Source organism: Haliotis asinina, chromosome 1, assembly GCF_037392515.1.
Source record: "Haliotis asinina isolate JCU_RB_2024 chromosome 1, JCU_Hal_asi_v2, whole genome shotgun sequence".
Taxonomy (NCBI): domain Eukaryota; kingdom Metazoa; phylum Mollusca; class Gastropoda; order Lepetellida; family Haliotidae; genus Haliotis; species Haliotis asinina.
In genome coordinates, this window is record NC_090280.1 from 58334731 (window position 1) to 58354505 (window position 19775).

Below are 19775 nucleotides of genomic sequence, written 5' to 3' on the forward strand. Positions count from 1 at the left end.
ATTTATGAATAAGTGTGATGAAGCCTCTACATGCCAAATGGATGGAGGCCGCGATTGCAAAGGTGAGCAAAGATCGCTAAACGATCCTGCGTGGCTGGAGAATGTCCGGTCTGGCTGATGTGCTTCAATGACTTTGAACAATTGACAGTGATTATTGTAACCAGTGATAACTGACTTGCGATACCCGTAATGAGAAAGTGACCTGTATTGACTGGTGTAGTGTGAAGTGTCAACACTTCTGCTTAGTGACAAAATTTGCCGATGAATAATTTCAATAGGTATTAATTTAAGTAGTGTCAATGAGAGGAAGAGATTTCCGTTTTCTGACGTTTATTCAAAAGTACACCCCCAGACTGAAATGCGTCATTTTAATAATGCGACACATGTACAGATGCATTTTTCGCATTAATAAAATGTTCGCATTAATTCATGATTTACAGTAATATGCATATGGGGACCGCATGATAGCAGTGGTCAAAACAATCGCTTGCCCAGTGGCCCAGCGACGGTGGTTTTTGCATCAGGTCTGCAGTTTGAAATACATGTAGGCCCTTATGGCGTTCAGTGAATTAGCTGTCCCTTTTTTTTCATAACTGCAGTCTTTCATATGTTTTTCACCTGTTATTATGATTCATCCATTATCCATCATGTTACGATAACTTAAACTTCACCTCCTGGTATTTCAGCGCTTTTCGCATAGGAATGTCAAAACTAATATTTTTTTAAAAAAACTTGCTCTTTGCACCATGGGCTTCGCTAATTGATTGAATAGAAACAGTGTGAAACTGTATAAGTGTAGTCTGTTTTGTTTTTTATTGATTTGATTTGAGCAAAATGGACCTGCAGATTTCATTTAGGGCCTGTAGATGTCTAAGCCTGCAGACGGAAGCAGGCCCTGATGGTCAAATGGCAAATTAAAGTATTGCAAACACTGCATGACAGCCTCATGGCTAAAACATTTGCTCTTCATGCTGAAGACCTAGGTCCACAAGGGTGCAATATTGCAATGCCCAAACAATAACCTGTCTATTTTCAAATCAACTGTGACATATTACCTCATTGTAATCACTACTGGACAAATTTGGCATTGCTTGCAGTAGCTGAATTTCAGGGCAAAACTCCCTCTTATTTCCAATAAAAAGGGTTAGGTGAGTTTGACCTGCACCATCTAAAGGGGTCGCTGTTTATGTGAGTTAGGAGATTTTAAATACCTCATTGTATAGTATATACATGTATTTATACCTCTGTAAACATTTTACCCCTGTGTAAACACCTTTCGCGAGCTATCCAGTTTCTCACCTGTCAAGTTTTGCAAAAAACACAAGACCACAAGAAAAAATAAAATTGACATCCTAATAACTGTTGTATCTAGATACTGAGGATATGGACTGTCAGAAAATGTCCTCACACATATAAAACAATGAAAAGTAGCCACACATATTCTCTCTCTCACATAATGTATCATTTCATGACTTTAAGTAATTTCACCTGTCGCACCTGAAGCGTTCTGCACCTTGATTGTCATAATGCCGTGTAATTAGTTCTTACCTTGATGGGACGGTACTTGACAACTTCTACTTCCACCATGTCTTTGTTGATTACGTGTTCAAACACAGTAAGTCTTATGTCAACAGTGAAATAACTGGAGTTGGCGCACGGTCAAGCTGAAGACTACACTATTTACCTGATGTTATATGTATCACAACTAATGATATATATCAGTGCATTTCGAAACCCTCTGTTGTCTCCCTCTCGGTAAGTCAAACTAAAAAGGGGAGTATATGTTTTGGGTATACTATATCATGTATAGTATTTGAATCCATAGGTCTTTACATATTATAAATACATGCATCCCTAGTTCACACGTGGTAGGATAATATATTTTGAATATTGTTCACTTTCGAATGACAACGAACGGAGAAGCGATTTTCAACGTTTTGTTGCGAAGCATATTCTTGGGACCTAAATAAGGTACTATCAGTCACACGGCTTCAGCCAATCACGATCTTTCGGTATGTGTAACCCGAATTAGCCAGAGTATGTTGAAAGTTGTTCGGAAAGTACTCCATACCTGTGAGCTGACACACTTCCGCATGTCAGAGGTCAGAATTGTGGCATACCGTTGTGATATCTCACTGATGTTTGAAACAGCGGGCGGATTCCTTGTTAAGTTACACTTTTGAAATGATGAAGTGTTACGGCTTGACACGATTTCTAAGTTATACACTAATTATTTCTTTGAACAGAGACAATCTGACAGTGTGTAGTCCTACTTTATTTATTATTTAAGTGAACAAACTTTGTTTAAGGACAGTTTGAACGGATGTGGCTGATCAGGTTTAGCGGACTTATACGTTTGTTTATTCTGCAGGACTGGCCTAAAAAAGAGAGCAAAAGCATTAATATGTGTTGTTATTTTTAACTTTTTATAGTCGGTTCTACTCCCACACATCTGTACAATGTGTGAAGCCATTCATATATGATACCTCCTGGTGTTGCTAAAAGCGGCGTAACACTAAACTCACTCATTTGTTTAAGAAGCCGATTTGGGGTTTCTACATAGTGTCCCCAGCCGCATTGGGTGTGCGTTCAACATACATTTCCGGCAAATTTATGTTATATGAGATGTTATATATAGTACGTGCTCCTGACATGAATTCATGTATTTTCCAAGTTTACTGCATGTTTGGACTTCGTTTTTTTCTCGACAGAATTTGAAGTGTAAAATACACCTCTTTGTCTAACCAATTCTTTCTTGGTGTAAATGAACATATTTCGTTTGCTTTTGTTTGTTAAACAGTTAATCGTAAGCTGATATTAAAACAAACGATTCCACCGGTCGAAACTATAAATAAGTTTGATAGCTTTTACGATACAATATATTTTTGAAAGAGTAGATGCTTGCTTAGGCATTGTGCTTCTTCCCGACAATCCGAATTCGGCTTCGGCATAAGGTGAAAATGAAAGGAGGACACGGGTGACCCAGATGAATTTTAATTAGTGAATGCCACCAGACACCTATGATCTGGTTTCGAATCCCGTTAGTCCCGGATTGCCAATACACCGACCTCCCTTTAGGCTACCAACACCTTTCACCCCCAATTTTAAGCTTAGTGACTGTAACCGGAATACTGTCATTAGGGGATCAGAACCCCGGCCTCCCCAGGGTGCTTGACCCTTGCAGGCACGTGTTGCTAATGGAGTGTGTCTAACAAAAAGGGTAGATTATGTAACGGTACTTCATGTGCACTCATACTGATTGAACTGTCACAGTATATCCCTGCCATTCATTGCAATACACGCCTAAAGGAAATAAGAGAGGGTTAAGAAGTACTTCTGGAACTGTCACTTAAGAGCGTAAAATACATGTACAAGTAAATAAGGAAGATATTTACTTGTCATGATGCCACGTCCTCTAAAATGTCTCGATAACGTTGGTGTGTTATTGACAGAGGGTTAAAAGCCCTTCCGCGTTTAAAAAAGGTTAAACATTCATATGCAAAAATGTATAGCATGCCCTAATCTAGCCACGATAACACGCGAGCCTCCTACAATGTCCAGATAAAGTTGGTGTGTTCATGATAGTGCATTAAGCGAATAAACGCTTCAACGATATATGCGTGTAATTAACTTTGATATCTGTTTATCTGTGAATGGTTATACATACCACGCATGTCTGAGTATGTGTGCTGCATGAGAATCAGAAGAATGTAGCTAAACATACAAGTATGACACATGTTGGAACCATACAGTCTCGTTATTTCTGCATTATACCAGTCAACATCTCCTGATGTAAACTACACACAAAAAGTAATGTATCAACGAACATTGGCATAACGAAGTTCATTATTTCTTTTTTAATAGAGAGACCACATTAAAACATTTTCGTGAGTTCATAATCCATTTTAAAGACCATTCATTGCCTACTTTAGTGCGCTCACTCATTTAGATTTACGTCGCATTCAGCAATATTTCAGCTATATGGCGACAGTCTGAAAATAATCGAGTCTGGACCAGACAATCTTGTAATTAGCAACATGAGCATCGATATATACGCAACTGGGACACGATGGCATGTGCCAACCAAGTCTGTGAACCTGACTACCCGATCCCGTTAGTCGCTTCTTACATGGAGAGTATGTACAGAATCGGTTCCCAATTGCGCAGATCGATGCTCATGTTGTTGATCACTGGATTGCCTGGTCCAGACTCGATTATTTACAGACCGCCGCCAAATAGCTGGAATATTGCTGAGTGCGGCGTAAAACTAAACTCACTCACTGTGTACAGGTAGAGTATCCCTGTCTCTTACGACAAGCATGGGTTACTTAAAATCAATTCTAATCCGGATCATCACAGATACATCAACAATTTGGAAACAAACATAAAACAAATGTTGGACATTTAGATGCTGTCTCTTTAGTAACAGCATTTGATTGTAGAAAATCCCTGGTTTCATTAACCGTCTTTTCGATCGTGGAGAAGCCTAGATAAGCGTCCTTGCGCCGTCATTTCGGTTAATGCATAGCTAGTGAGTGAGTTTAGTTGGACGCCGCATTTAGGCATATTGCAACCAGTATCACGACATTAGATACATGAAATGAGCTTCAAACGACCATGAACACGGTGAATCGAGCGCGTTAGCAACGATAACCCTCCGCCAAAGATTATAAAGCACTGGTTCGATTTACCATCTCGATTTGGTACAGAAATGTAAGACCATAGCTAGCACGTGTAGTGCTTACCAAATGGATTCATAATAAAATATGCTGCAAAGCTCCATTTTGGAGACTGTATTCAGCTGTTGAAACTATTTGACCAACGCCACGATCTTCGTTCGTTCTATTCAGCAATCCAAACCTTACTCGAATCTGCAGAATCCGGAAGTATACATTGATATGAAGGCCCTTCAGGGCCCATAGATAGGTCAATGTAAACTATACTTCCCGAGTGACATTCGTGTGGTTTCTGTAACTTAATCAGTACAGCTGGTATTCTTTTCTGTGTCTCTCGTCCTGATATTGCTGGAATATTGCTGAGGGCGGGATAAAACCAAACTTACTCACTTCAACTGTTTTTTTTTTGTTGTTGTTTTAAATAATAATAATAATAATAAGTTGCGTCAATCCAATCTAACCTTCTATGCTGCTGAGGCAGTATTTTTGTAAGCATAAACACGTTTTCTCCAACCCACGTTTCAGAAAAAAAGATGTTTAAGTCATATCTAACCTCGTCTTTAAAGGGCATTTAGAAGTGAAATACAAAAGAATGAAGAGTTTATGGATATCAGCTTCTTTATTATGGGAACACAACGTTTCGGAGTTGAGCATTAACTCCGAAACGTTGTGTTCCCATAATACGAAGTTGATATCCATAAAATTCTTCATTCTCATATCTAACCTGCTAAATTGTAAGTTCGTAATGTCCATCCGATTCCTCTTTGTAAAATTATATTGTAACACGTTAACGTCATGGAATTATTACAGTGGTTATATTGAAACAGTTAACGGATTTTCTCATCCAGTAATTTATTCCGAGAGAAGTGGTACACAGATATGACTTTGTTTTTAACAGGTATAGCAAGCATTCATTTTTCAGACAAGCACCTTTTCAACATGTTGGAGAGACTTTATATTTAATAAACATTATATAACACTGGATTATCGACAACGATATTCAGCATTTGCCATTTCCACTTATATCTTAACATATTCACGAATCCCATCTCCGAACCCATATAGCATATATTTTCTAATTTAACAGGTCTTTCCGATTAATTACTGTTGAAGAAACCCCGTGAGAGTGACTACTTGATTTTCGAAGTATGGGCTGTGTTATATAGGGAAACATATATATGTTCTTCCACAGAATAATTTAATCAAGACAGTGGTCCCTCGATCAATATACAAGTAAGGAGTTGTCAGCAGGGGAGGTCACTCTCATCACGTACCCAACAGGGACTGAGCTTTCATTTCAACAAGCCTTAAAAAGCATGGACTGAAAGAGGAGTGTGTTCTAGGGTGCAATGACATGGGCTGATGAGGGACTGTATTTGTCATTTCGAGCTGCAATTTGAGACAAAGCTATCAGCTGCGTATTAATAATGAGCTGAACTTCACTATGTAGCGAGTTGGAGGGATTGACAGTCTTGTTTGGTAAAGGAATCTCAATGTTGAACAATCAGTCACTTCCGTAGATCGACGTTTAACTTTCACAGTGGTGTAATGGCGTTTCAGCTAAGGAATATCTGCCGTAAACGCGGCATATGCAAATGTCTGTGTTATGCTTTTCTTGTTATTGTTGTTACGGAGATCGTTGTGTTCAACGCTCTTGTGTTTGTAGCGTTGAGTTCTGTGAGGAAGGAGTTATCATCGGTGTTGGACGCTCCGGGAAATTCACTCATGGACAAGTTAATGAACAATAGGAAATTTCAGGTAAGAAGAAACATTTTATTTTATGCGCTTTCATCCTTTCGCTGTTTTGTGGCAAGGCTGGCTAAGATCGAAGATCAGTGATATGACATGTGTCATCAATGCTGTGTTGCAAAATTTTGTGAAGAGATAACGTTTAAATTTATACACACAGAAAATTATGTATTCGGTCAAGGGACGGTGGTGTAGTAGTTGCTATAGTTAGTATTTAAGGTGTTTGCCCATGACGCTCGCTCGCTCACTCATTCATTCACTCACCCACGTTGAGTGAGACCCCATTCTCCCCTGACCTCATGAGGGGCGATGGAGTGGGAGACTCTTTCGTAAATGGTGAATTCGTAGACGTGTACTGGCTAGTGACCAGTTATCGCCACATACTATTTATCGCCACTTCCTAGATATAGCGCATGCGCAGATCTGACCGTGTCAATTTCATTGTTTTTCCAAGAGTAATTTTCAGATAGATGTTGCATACCCTAAACCTTTCTGTGGTAAGTAAACAAATATTCAAACCAATAGATAGAAGTTTGTTTTTCTCTAAAATTGTAATAGCGGGGGATGTCACTTGATCGACAGAGTGGGGTGTAACTTTTAAAAAGAATCTTAAAAAGTTACACCGACATATAACTTGTGTTTCTAGTTACAAAGCAAAATTTTCCTATGTGGTTTTGTATAAAGTTTCACATAAAGGAACATCTCCACATTTTTGTCAACCAGCGAAACGAATCACTGCATTGTCGGCTTAAATAATCTGATATGATTTACGTTTTGGTTTCCTTTCACTAACACATATCTGCAAATAAAATTTCAGTTCGATTTGACAATGAGAAACTGTTCAATGAGGTGAATAAAACGTCCACAAAATCAGCTCATATCAGCATTCTTCCACATTCAAAATGAGAGTAGGGTTTGCTCTTTCAATTTTAATTTTAAATATAAAATACTAATTATGAAATGTGCTCAGTATGTCAAGGTTAGAAGGACTCTAATTTATTTACGAATTTTATGTAATATTTGGTGAATAACGTGAACTATTCAAAAGTGGCGATAACTGTTCCTGTTAGTTGTTTGGAAAGCACAATATGTACTACCACGCTTCCTTTTGGCAGCGTAATAAAAATACACGATCAGCAGCTGTAAACAAGCAGCTGGATACATCATCTGTCTATCATCATGAAAACTTCTTTGGTTGAGGAACTACTGGGGAAATCTCGAAAGACCACTGAAATATGGCGATAACTGGTCACTAGCAGGTATAAATATTTGAATAATATTATTTTGCAAGCATATTAATTTTGATAAATCACTAGGCTTATGTACTGCAAAACTTTTTTTGTTTTGTTTTCAGTGATACAAAGCTATGTTCTCTTTTAGCGATATGAAACTTGGAACAGCTGAGAACATGAAAGGTGTAATTGAAGAAGGAATGAATATTATCCTGTGTCTCCTCTTTATGTAAATGTATTTAGATTTATATACAAAATTTGTTGTGACATTTGCTCACCCCACAAAAGACTGAGGTTCGAATCCTCACTTGGGTGCAAAGTGTGAAGCCCATTTCTTGTATATCCCATCTGGATGTTGCTTGAAGTTTACTAAAAATGGCATTAAACTGTTTTCACTATTTTGTGATTGAATATTTATTCCAGGAACTGGTGGATGTGGGGCGGAGTGGTGGATTTGCCAAAATGATGGAGGAGACAGTTGGTCGAATGTACATCGTATCACATCCAAGCCATCAGGACAACAAACTGTCACAGCCACAACTGAGTTTCCTTGGAATCGATGTATCAAATGCACGTGAGGCCACGTACCTGTACCAACGTATACAGTCTCGGCCTGACTTTCCCTATACACGTCTCATTGTTGACATTGGCGCCAATGATGGCCTTGTTTCCAGTAACTCGTACAACTTTATTCAGTGGGGATGGAGTGCGATACTTGTGGAGCCACAGTCACGTGAAATCAGCTTGGCGAAGTTAAACAACAAGAGGTACAGATTATTTTGTCTGAAAACTCATCAGTGCTTGAAAAAATCTGAAATTGGAACATTTTATCCCAAAAAGAATTGAATTTAGGCCTGAAAAATCCTAATTGCCCTCAGCTTTATATTTAGCGAAACTTGTCAAGATATAATTTAACCGGAAACTCATACATCAGTGAGGGTTAATTGATCTCATCGCAAAGCAAAACTTTCCCAGTGCAGCGATGTAAGAGTTGTTTCCACATATAACTAACCTCGTCAGGCAGTTAATAAAAGACCTTGGACTTCTGCAAAGGATAATGCCCTGAAAAACAGTTTTAATCTACTTAAAATGGATACTAATTTTTATTGAACAAAAACAACAACATCGGTTTTGAAGCATTTACAGTCAGTGGAGGTCACTGACACTTTTTACAAGTATGGACACATCTTGTCCAACACAGATGACATCACTGTTGAGAAAGACGACATTCAACTTTGACCTTTGCCTATACTATAAGCTGCCATTGTCTTCAGTGCTTAACAACATTAGAATTCCAGTTGATGCTTTCATTGCAGTATGTTGTAATTTATGGTACAATTGTTATGGTTGGCACAGGTACAAAAGTACATAATGGCACTGGTACTTGAGACGAATGTAAGTCAGAAATATCGCCAATAATGAACCCAAGTTCAAATGAGCCACAGGTGATTAAACATCAACAGCTGAGCTACTTATGTTGTCCCCTGACAATGGGCTTGATAATGGCCCATCAGCAAGCATTTTGTAGGCATTATCAAGTTGCAGTGGCCTGCTCAGTTCTGATAATGTGCTCAGTTATTGATAATTCTATCCATTTTAGCTACAAGTATGGGTTATATTTGTTTCTATGGTTCCTTTGTTGACTGAGATATGGAAAGCGCCTGAAATTTGATGAGTGACACTCTGTATGAACGCCATGTAAGGCCACAACAATTCTATTTCTTGTTTTATGGATTTTTGTCATCTAAAAACCTATAGGCAGGTGGGTTAAAAAAAACCCCAAACAATTCCTACTCAGTTTATTCGTACATTCATTCATTCATATTACGTTCTTTTCACTACAAAGTCAGTAATCTTACACAGGTCACTTGTCACTACGCACTCGTCATTGAATATATCGTATATTAAAAGTTTCACGAGTATCAAAAGCTTCTGTCAACATTTCTGATGTGTGTGGGAGGCACATACACAGGCCTTTTGAGGGGATGCACTTATTGTTTTCTATTAAATCGCCAAAGACCGAGTTGCTGTGCCGGAAGTATACAAAACTAGGTCATCAGCGATGGGCTTTACGGCCTCCGGCAATCTGATTGGTTAATAATGCAAACTACAACTTCACATGGGTGTAAAAACTGGAGTGTTTTGTACACAAAAGTCTTAGCCATTGATGCTAACTTATTGGTCAGATTTCAAAGTGAGCGCCGCTAATTGACACTGATTGAATTTGCTCAATTGACTATTCACACCATTAATTAGTGTTAACTGGAACTGTCGAGAATTTCAAAGTGAGCATCGCTAAATGGCAATGATACTGATTGAGTTCGCTCAGATTAGTGTTACCTGGGACACGCGGGGATTGCAAATCAGTTCGCTGTAGCCGGTAAGTTCGTTATAGAGAATTCATTATTCACGACTTTTTTATATGATAACATATAGTGGTTTATTCGGGACTTTTAAAACAGTTGGCTATAGCCGTCAGTTCGTTATATCCGTGTTTGTTATAAAAGTATTCTACTGTAAAAAGTATTTTCTTGTGAGTTTACATTTTTAGCCAATAAAACATTAGGAGGAAATTAAATTGTTTTTCTCATTGGAAAAATATGGAAGGCAGATCCATAAAACAAGAAATAAAATTGGCATGGCCTAAGGGGTTTTTTTTAATTTTGTAAAGGTGATTTTTCCTTAGTTGATGAAGTGTTTTCATTGTGTGAGTTGGTAAAACTAGGCCTTAGACATACTTATCTGTGTTGGGATGTAGGTTCAGATTAATGGTTTCATATTTGTGTTTTAGTGCCGATCTCAGCGATATTCCAGCTATGAGATAATGGTCTGTAAAGAACCATGTCTAGTGATTGACTCTGGGAGCGTCAAATTGGAATGATGACAATTTTTTATGGATATACAACATCTTATATTCTGTTAAGAGCGACGTTTGACATAGATTCTAATGTTGCTGTCAAGCAAGCACGCACCTCTGTTAGTCAGCTTTTGCAACAGAGATCAATTCTGACCCAGATCTTCACAAGTTTGTCACCAAGACAGTCTCCCTTCCATCCCCATGTGCGAAATGAAATCTTCAACATCATCATCTAGGCTAGCATCTTGTCTTCCATTGGATATTCTAGACCATTCATGTGTCACAGAGGAAAGTGACAAAACAGGCAGCAGATATTATCAAATTACTGTTGCTGGTGTGAGTGAGTATGGTTTTAAACCCCCCTTTGCAATATTCCATGGCAGGGGACACCAGATATCATGGATATAGGCTTCAGACTTTGTACTCTAGTGGAGAATTGAACCCAGGTCTTTCGCATGACAAGCAAATGCTTTAACCACAAGGCTATTCCACTGCCCCTTGATTGCTTAGAGCAGTGAAGGTCCCGGGGTAGAATAGGCCTTCAGCAGCCCATGCTTGCCATAAAAGGTGACTATGCTTGTGGTAAGAGGGGACTAACAGGATCAGGTGGTCTGGCTCACTGACTTGGTTGACACATATCGATACTCATGTTGTTGGTCACTGGATTTTCTGGTCCAGACTCGATTATTTACCAACCGCCCCCATATGGCTGGAATAATGCTGAGTGCGGGCGTAAACTAAACTCACTCACTTACTCTAATATAACGAATAATACCCTGTTACAATAACGAGACATCAGCATCGGTGCGTGTGTGGAATAGTAAAGGAAATTTGTGTGTGTGGTGGTGTATTTCAAAATTATTTGAGTGTAGGTGCTAATTTTAAATTAGAGCCAACCCTAAAAAGTACTAGAAGTAGTACTTATCCAAGAAAGGGTTGTGAGAAATGTAACTTGTTGCAAGCCACTTTGCATTGTGTATTTACATGAACATATCTGTATAAAATTTTGTCACCTTACTACAATGTAAAACAAATGAAAAATGTTTAACATACAGCTTATGGCATTACTTTCTCAAAGCTTTTTTGTTTTCATAACAGAAGCATGTCTGTGGAATTGTCTTATCTGGCAATTTCAAGTAAATTAAGAATTTTTTAACTCTAGTCATTGTATATTTTCATGTCTTTTTCTGTGATCTCTTTTCAGGCATTTTGACCCATACAATGAAGGTAAACAGAACCTGACGCTTGTTCAAGGAATATTGTCTGATAAGGATGGCATGGTAGACTTTGTGTTGTCGAGTTCTGTGGACAAAATGGAGAGCCATGCCATGAAGGATTTCCAATATGAACAGATCAGAAATAGAAATCCATTCATAGTGAAGGTGCCTAGTCTCACAGTGAGAACATTTGCAAGGAGATACAATGTGCCCAAGATGTTTGGAATTCTCTCCCTTGATGCAGAAGGTTTAGGAGATAAGGTAATTTCAGCTTTGCCTTTAAGTGGGTGAGCAAGTATGCTTTTTACTCAGCTTGTAAGAAAATTCCAGCAATATCAATGCTGGGCATGTCACAAATGGGCTTCTTACTTGTTTCAATGTAATGTCATTGTAAGTGATGATATCACAATGGTATGCAAAGCATTGTGAGGCAGTTTTCTGGTAAATATCATTTGATGTCTCACAGCAATATCTTATTTTGTAGTCAGTTCAAAATGATAAACTTTTTAAGATCATTTTTTTTCATTTTCATGTTTCGTGTTGATACCTGTTTCAGCTGTTGCACCAATGGATGGACCTGGGCTTCAAGCCTGCATACATCATATATGAACAGCTTCATAACAGCGAGCCAATCATCACCACTGTCAATTACCTGGAGGAAAAAGGATATCGCTTTCTCAACAGACTGGGCTGGAACTTTTTGTTTGAACACATGCCCTTCCAAGGAGATGACAAGTGATCATGGTGACAGAATCTGATGTTTAATGGAACCTCTCTCTGTGACGATCTGAGCACACATCTTTAGGTCACATCATGTGAATGAGTGAGTAAATAGGCGTGGGCTGCTTTTAGCAATATTCCAGCAATATCACGGCCGGGGGCATCAGAAATGGGCTTCAGACATTGTACCCATGTGGGAATGGAACTTGGGTCTTTGGCATGACAAGTGAATGCTTTAACAACTGGGCTACCTTACACCCCGTATGAAGTCCTATCAAACAGTCTACATCAACGTGTGGGTTTTTCAGCCAGTCAGATATTAGCTTTCTGATACAATAAAGTTCATACTGCCCTGCTGGAATTTCAACATGTTTAGTTTTCAGTGATCAATTTTTATTCCAAAAATTTTCCTGTCTCAGTTTTCGTCCCTGTTGTGAAAATATATTGGCCAATGAGAGAGCTTAGCTTTGGTGATGAAAGACTAATAACAAGTAGTCTAGATCTGACTGATGTAGAAAAACATCAATGGATAGAACTAAAGAAAACGTATTCTGTTGTAACCCCGGTATCAGTCACTTTGAAGTTAGATGGCATTGTCCTCGGAAATTGAATAATTGTATTGATTTATTGTATAAACTATCTTAAACAACATAGTTGCTTCCCTTATTTACCTTCCTATTTCCTGTATTGCACTGGTAAGGTGTGGAATATTCACTCAACATAATGTATTGTGGGTATTGTATTGAGGGTTCAAAATTAATGCTTTAAGGTAGTAATCTTGCTACCTGTTATGATTTAGTGAAACCACTTACTTTCTTCAATTAGTTGTCATTATCAAAGGAAAGATCTCTAATTGTGCACTTTCCCTTGTAAACTTACCAACACTGGTATTTTAATTTCCAAAAATGCTCATTGTAGCTTTCCTTGGTCACTTATGCATTGCAATAATCCTATGATTGTGCCAGAGAACCAGTCAGGTCAGTGCACATGTGCAGAAGTACATTACTGCAGCCTGAAGCATAAGAGTGAAATAACATTGTCTGCAAATACAAGGAAAGGTATCACTTTGCAAGATTTGATAAATACCAGTATGCCGAGATACTTAACTCGCTGTACTGATTATATGTTGTATTTATGTGCAACAGGAAAAAATGCTGCTACCAGGTAAAGGACTTTGCTGCTTATTTTGAAACCGGGTAGGAAGTACTTGCTACTTCAGAAAAAGTGAATTTCAAACACTGTAATCAGATGATAGTGTTGATGTGTCCTATGAAAGACCATGATAATATTCAATGAGAAACAGTGTTATGATTATATTTTGAATGATTGGTGCTGTGTCACGAGATGACATGTTAAATGATACTAGTGGATATTGTGTTGAATGATGAACTCTGTGTCTCATGATGTGTTGACTGATAAACTATCACAATTAGTGGATGCATTGATGAATGGGTGTCGTCTTTTGATAAATTTTGCCATCTGTTGAGTTCTGAATGGTCGCCATCTGTTGATCAGTTGAATAGTCTCAATCTGTTAGTTAACTAATTAGTCACCATGTTGATTTGCTGAATGTCCACCATCAGTTGATTACCTAGTCTTATCTGTTGTATATATGTCACCATCTGTTGATGTGTTGAATGATAAACTGTCATCTGTTCATGTGTTGAATGAAGAATGCTGCTTTAATGATTGTAATGATTCCTTGAATGAGGAATATAATTATATATAGTCTATTTTCACTGAAAGTATCAATGAATTTCACTATAAACAAGTAAATTCAACGTTAAACAAAACACAGAGAACAAGTAGGGTCAGTCTGTGTTGGTGTTCATCACATACTGCATGTGCAATTGTTTCACTGTTCCATCAACTGTGTTTACTCCCATGTAATACAAAACCAATATTTGAGTCTATGATCATTGGATAAGGAACTTTTATCTATAGTTGAATAAAATTCTGAGATTTAAGTGTTCATTTGGCAAGGTAAAATTGTGGAGATTCACAATCTTAATTTCACTTTATTTGGTTTACTTTTTTGCTTTAAATGAAATTCATTGGTATGTTTGTACTGCAAACAGACTATAATTATGCTGAAGGTTGTCTAATGCAATAATGACATCGGTACACTTACCATTTGAATATTGTTGATTACTGGTGCTCACAGTTGCAGATCTGTTGTTAATCTTGGTGTTACCCTAAATTGGATGAGGTCAGAAGGTGATGTTGTTTTGTGTCTGTTAGCATGTAAATGCCACTACTTGATCTTTCAAAGTTCATATGTGCACATTTACTTAAAGATTATACCATTCTCATTCTTAATATCCAGTTTGATACCCCTAACAATCCTGTTTATGGATAATACCATTCTCATTCTTAATATCCAGTTTGATACCCGTAACAAAAGATTATACCATTCTCATTCTTAATATTCAGTTTGATACCCCTAACAATCCTGTTTATGGATAATACCATTCTCATTCTTAATATCCAGTTTGATACCCTAACAATCCTATTTATGAATAATACCATTTTCATTCTTAATATATCCAGTTTGATACCCCTAACAAACCTGTTTACAGTGTAGTCAGACAATATGACATTGCCATTTATGGCAGTCTCATGAACGTCAGTCTTCATGCTCCCTACCACTTCACAGCAACCTGAAGATGTCTTGTTATCGTGATTATAGACCACATCAGAATCATGCTTTGTGAACTTAACAGAACTTAACAGAACTTAACAGAATAATAACAAGTTGACATTGACTACTCAAAATGTATTATTCATGTGAACTTTTGTCACTTGAAATTTGAAAATTCAATTTTAAAAATCCTGGAATGTCCTAGTTCATGCCTTAGAGTTATCACATTAGTTTCTAGAAGAAAGTTTCTTCACTTTCAAATTTTGAACGCATTGAAATAAGAAACAATTGATGCTTTTGACAAAAATACTCTTGCATTCGAAACTGTTATCATACAGTGTTACATTTTCAAGGTTGTATCATCAGAAAATACATTCCAACTTTCATTTTTCTAATTTGCTAAACAGCCCTCTTATAGGCCCTGTGAAAGTTCATTCTGACATTACCTGAAACTTTATACCATCAGGTCTCTTTTCAGCCAGTATGAGTAAACTTAGACTCAGTATTATTTGTTACACTGCTTTTACTGAGTCTAACAAAGCCTGGTAGAAGATCATGTGAGCTAGCCTTTGAGCAACCAATGACCATCCAATCAAATGCGAGACAGTCAAACAGATTTACAGGTCACATACAACGTAAAACACAACTTTGCAGTACTTACCAAAACAAATCATAAAAAATGCCATTTCAACTTATAAAGTTGAAAAAACTGCGATAACAAAATATGGTAATGAAATCAGAGTTCAAACAATTCACTAATTTTCCCTCAGTATTGCGGGAAAAAGTGGTTTCAACAGCTATGCTGCGCTGTGCTGTGCTCATAATGCCTGCACATTGAATAGGTTCGCGGAGCTTGAAACAGTATGCCTGTCCTCGGTATGAGGTCAAGAGCAGTAGTCTAATCTTGGTTGTGTACTCAAACAAGTAAATAATTTAATTGTTACATAAAAAAACATGTTGATTGTGATAAGCAGACTCTGTCACAGAGAGAACTCAATGTCTGGTTTATTCACACCTATATATCGGCCTGCCTGTCTGCTAATGACAGTCTACAATGCACAACTTCAATCGTTGACCACATCCTATTTCAGTTTTTTTAAACACCTTTTGGGCATATATGCCACAAACAAAGAGCTAGCTGAGTGTATTGGCAAATGAACCAGTGGCAAATGAAAAGGCTTCGTTACACTAGAGTGCACACGCTCTGGCCCTGACTGGGTTCAGTATCGCAGCTGCTTTGTTTTGAGGGAGGTAGAAAAGAAAAAATATTTTTATTATCAAAAGCACTATTTTCAGTAACTGTGCAGTGCTCCTTGTATGTCACATGGAAGTGATTGGTACAGAAAAAAGCATTTGGAATCATTCTGATCCAAACATTTTCTTGGTAACAGCTCAAAAGGTATTTGTGAATGTTAACCTTTGCAATTTGGTAAGCTGTGTGCGGGTTGGTCAATTGAAAAGTCTAGCTGATGCGACATTCTTCTTATGCTTTGTTAGACTCAACATAAGCAGTGTAACGAATGATACTAAGACTAAGTTTACTTAGACTGCTTTTCAACATTACATAGTTCTTAGAAGTGTTTAGAAAATGTGCCAATTGTTTTAACCATGTTTTTGTTGAAATGTGTCTTAATATTCTTATGTTCAGACTCCCAATATTTCATGAGAAAATCCATGAATATTCAACACTTATGATCATGAATACAATGTATATAGTTCAATGTACCAAATATGCCAGTTAATCGTAACAGCCTTAATTATAATTTTCTTTGTTTATCTATCTTGTGGGGTCACTTTTGCCTGGTCCAGCTCTTCAGTATTGTGTCTTTAGACATGGTAGATGAAAGATTTTATGCCACTTCCATCAAATTCCATCAAAATCACTACTGACCAGTCCAGAAATGGGCCTCACACATTGTAACCATGTGGAGAATCGGACAACACCTTTTGGAATTCAAGGTATGTTTGGTTGTTCTATTTGGACGTTTGGGCGGTTGAGTCGACTCGTGGGTAAAACATTAAGGTCACCAGTGACGCATATTGGCACAGTCTGTGACCCTGGTTAAATGAAACATTAATAGCATATCTTTTTTGTATTCTGTCATCCTGAAATCAAATATGAAACAATGAACAATTTAATTTAGGTTACATGTTGAAATCATATCTTCAGAAGTGTCATACAGAACAAACTGTGATGAACCACTTGAGGAAACATCATTAATTTTTTTTTTCACCCTTTGCAAATAAAGATGAAAGAAAAGTGTGGCTGATCAAATTTCTTGATACAAGTAGGTCAGAGGTTGACACTTCCATAATTAAAGGACCCATAATGACTTAAACTTACATAATCAACATCGTAACTAGAATGTGTTACTTCTAGTAACGGTTTTGCCAAAAAATTGCCAAATGTAACCCACATGGGATGCAATTTTTAATGGGTTACATCTATTCACTCAGTCTAAGTAAACTTAGTCTCAGTGTATTTCGTTACACTGTGCCTGGTGCCTTAAGGTTTAGTTGAATTTTATGTTCAGTTTGCAATTATACAGTTAATTTTACCAGTTTTAGTTTTACAGATTTTACAGAGAAGTGTATTCAAAGTAACCCTAATATTCTTACTTGCTGTGTCTAGTCATATTATGATCTTCCAGCAGATAGTATTACTTTGATGATATTGTACAGCACTATAGCCAACTCTGAAGATATGCCCAAACCACTTTTTGTCACTTTTCACTGTTTGATCTTCCAGTAGTTAGTGTTAGAGTTATGATCCGTGGTATATTTGTAACAGTTCAGTACAAATTCTGTGAACACATTCTGGTTGTGGGTAGTTGTACAGGAAATTCATAGTCTTAAAATATTGTTGACAATTGTCTGTGACAATGTAGTTTTAGAACAATGTTCCATCCAATCCGGAATGCTCTCAATATGAGCTGTAGAACTTTGTCCCAGCAGAAGGTACTTAATGTATGATGATTTACATGCCCTCTAATCCAGCATCAGGCTCTTCCGTATCTCAGCACAACAAAGACAGCCCAACTGACTGTTTGTACAGTAATTAATGCTCTCGAACTGTCATCTTGTATCTCGGCTCTTCTGTTGATTGACTGAACGTGTATTAACACAATGGACTACCATAGGCATTATCCTCACTGATGTTGCTAAATATAATATGGATAAGGATTAGGCCTAGGGAAGTGAGATAAGTTGAGTGTGTCACTTGTATCATAAATTCATTGTCGTGTCACAATTTGTCAGTTGCTCCGTGTCAAGATGACTCCACCAGTCAAGAGAATGAACGGGGGAGGTTCCCTAAACAGCTAACCGGCATTTTTGGACAGTACCAACAAATGTTGGTTGAGAGGGCTTCCTCTGTTTCTGACTTTGATGAAACTTTTCCTTAGTGATTCTGCATCAGTTTGTGTAATGATCTCCTTAGCACTTATTTACCGGTATCGGTTCACGTACATGTGATAGATTTCTGATTGTGAATATATGAGTTGTATCCAAAATACTGAAATATGCAAATATATTCATATATGCCTGTGTACTTTGTACATGTTTGTTTTCCAATTATGCATTATATTGAATCTTATTCAAGAATAAAGATATTGATACATATCTTAGCGTTCTTTTGTCTCACATTGTTACGATAAAAAATAATCTTGATAACAGAAGGGATTTCTCTGCTTCTGTACAACTGCCAATATTTGGCCCAAGGTTTCCAAATGATGTTGGTAAGAATTTCTCAGTTAAAGCTGACTGTTTGGGAGAAACGATATCATTGACTTCAGGAACATTAAAATAGGATAGAATGTTTTGCATTTTTTTTCATTGCATTGAATGAATTCCACTTTGAATGAAGTACCATTATATTTTCCAAGTTGCCACACTATTTAATTTGGAATTAGGTATTAGCTAACAATTTACAAACCTGTGATGTAATTCACACACGGATCACAGATGAAAATATCAGATGCCTTTGTGGACAATCACAAGTGCAGGAAGAATGCAAGATCATTTCTAGGGACTGACACGGTATTGATAACAACATGGCAAAACCGGGGTTTGCAGACGGTTCAAGACATAAATGTTCCACTGAGTTGGTATTTAACTTAGTCCATGGCACGGTTCCATTTGAACTTCACTGCATTAGCCAGATCTTCCAGTTCCTTTGGCAAAACCCACTCCAATATGCATGTGCTCTTCCTCTGTGAAGATGTGGGTTTGAGTTTGTCTTTAGGAGGGGAAGAGAACAGAGGGGAGACCAGAAACATATATTATGGGGAATCCCAGGTTTTTGGCACAACATCTGAGCACTTCAACTACAAGCTTTCCCCTCCGCCCTTGTTGTAGTAACTAGGCAAATGACATGATACGGTGGTATCCTGAAGATGAGACCCTTGAAGGTCTGGGGTAAAACAGGCCTTCAGCAACCCTTGCTTGCCATAAAAGGTGACTATGCTTGTCGTTAGAGGCGACTAAAGGGATTGGTTGGTCAGGCATGCTGACTTGGTTGACTCTGTCATCTGTTCCCAGTTGCGCAGAACGATGCTCATGCTGTTGATCACTGGATTGTCCAGACTCAATTGTTTACAGACCGCTGCCATATAGTTGGAATGCTTAAAACCAAACTCACTCACTCACTATTGTTTCGTCCAGACTCAATTATTTACAGACTAT

At 37.7% G+C, this 19775-nt stretch overlaps 2 protein-coding genes across 3 annotated transcripts in view; one reads left to right on the forward strand and one right to left on the reverse strand.

The window, feature by feature from the left end:
- The window catches only part of LOC137295088 (p53 apoptosis effector related to PMP-22-like), a 37947-nt gene extending 36261 nt beyond the window's left edge, over window positions 1-1686 (reverse strand). Inside the window, exon 1 of the mRNA XM_067826384.1 lies at window positions 1549-1686. Coding sequence (XP_067682485.1) covers window positions 1549-1587 — 39 coding nt within the window. The 5' untranslated portion in view covers window positions 1588-1686. The remainder of the gene's footprint in view (window positions 1-1548) is intronic.
- A 4249-nt stretch (window positions 1687-5935) lies between these two features.
- On the forward strand, window positions 5936-18713 carry LOC137295108 (uncharacterized). 2 transcript variants are annotated; one of them, XM_067826424.1, is made up of 5 exons: window positions 6015-6155; window positions 6343-6434; window positions 8081-8424; window positions 11719-11992; window positions 12288-13097. In XM_067826424.1, the coding sequence occupies exons 2-5, from the start codon at window positions 6402-6404 to the stop codon at window positions 12468-12470; spliced, it is 834 nt and encodes a 277-aa protein (XP_067682525.1). In that variant the 5' UTR covers window positions 6015-6155; window positions 6343-6401; the 3' UTR covers window positions 12471-13097. The 2 variants fall into 2 exon arrangements, with proteins under 2 accessions (XP_067682516.1, XP_067682525.1); XM_067826415.1 differs by having other exon boundaries at window positions 5936-6434; window positions 12288-18713.
- The last annotated feature ends 1062 nt before the right edge of the window (window positions 18714-19775 follow it).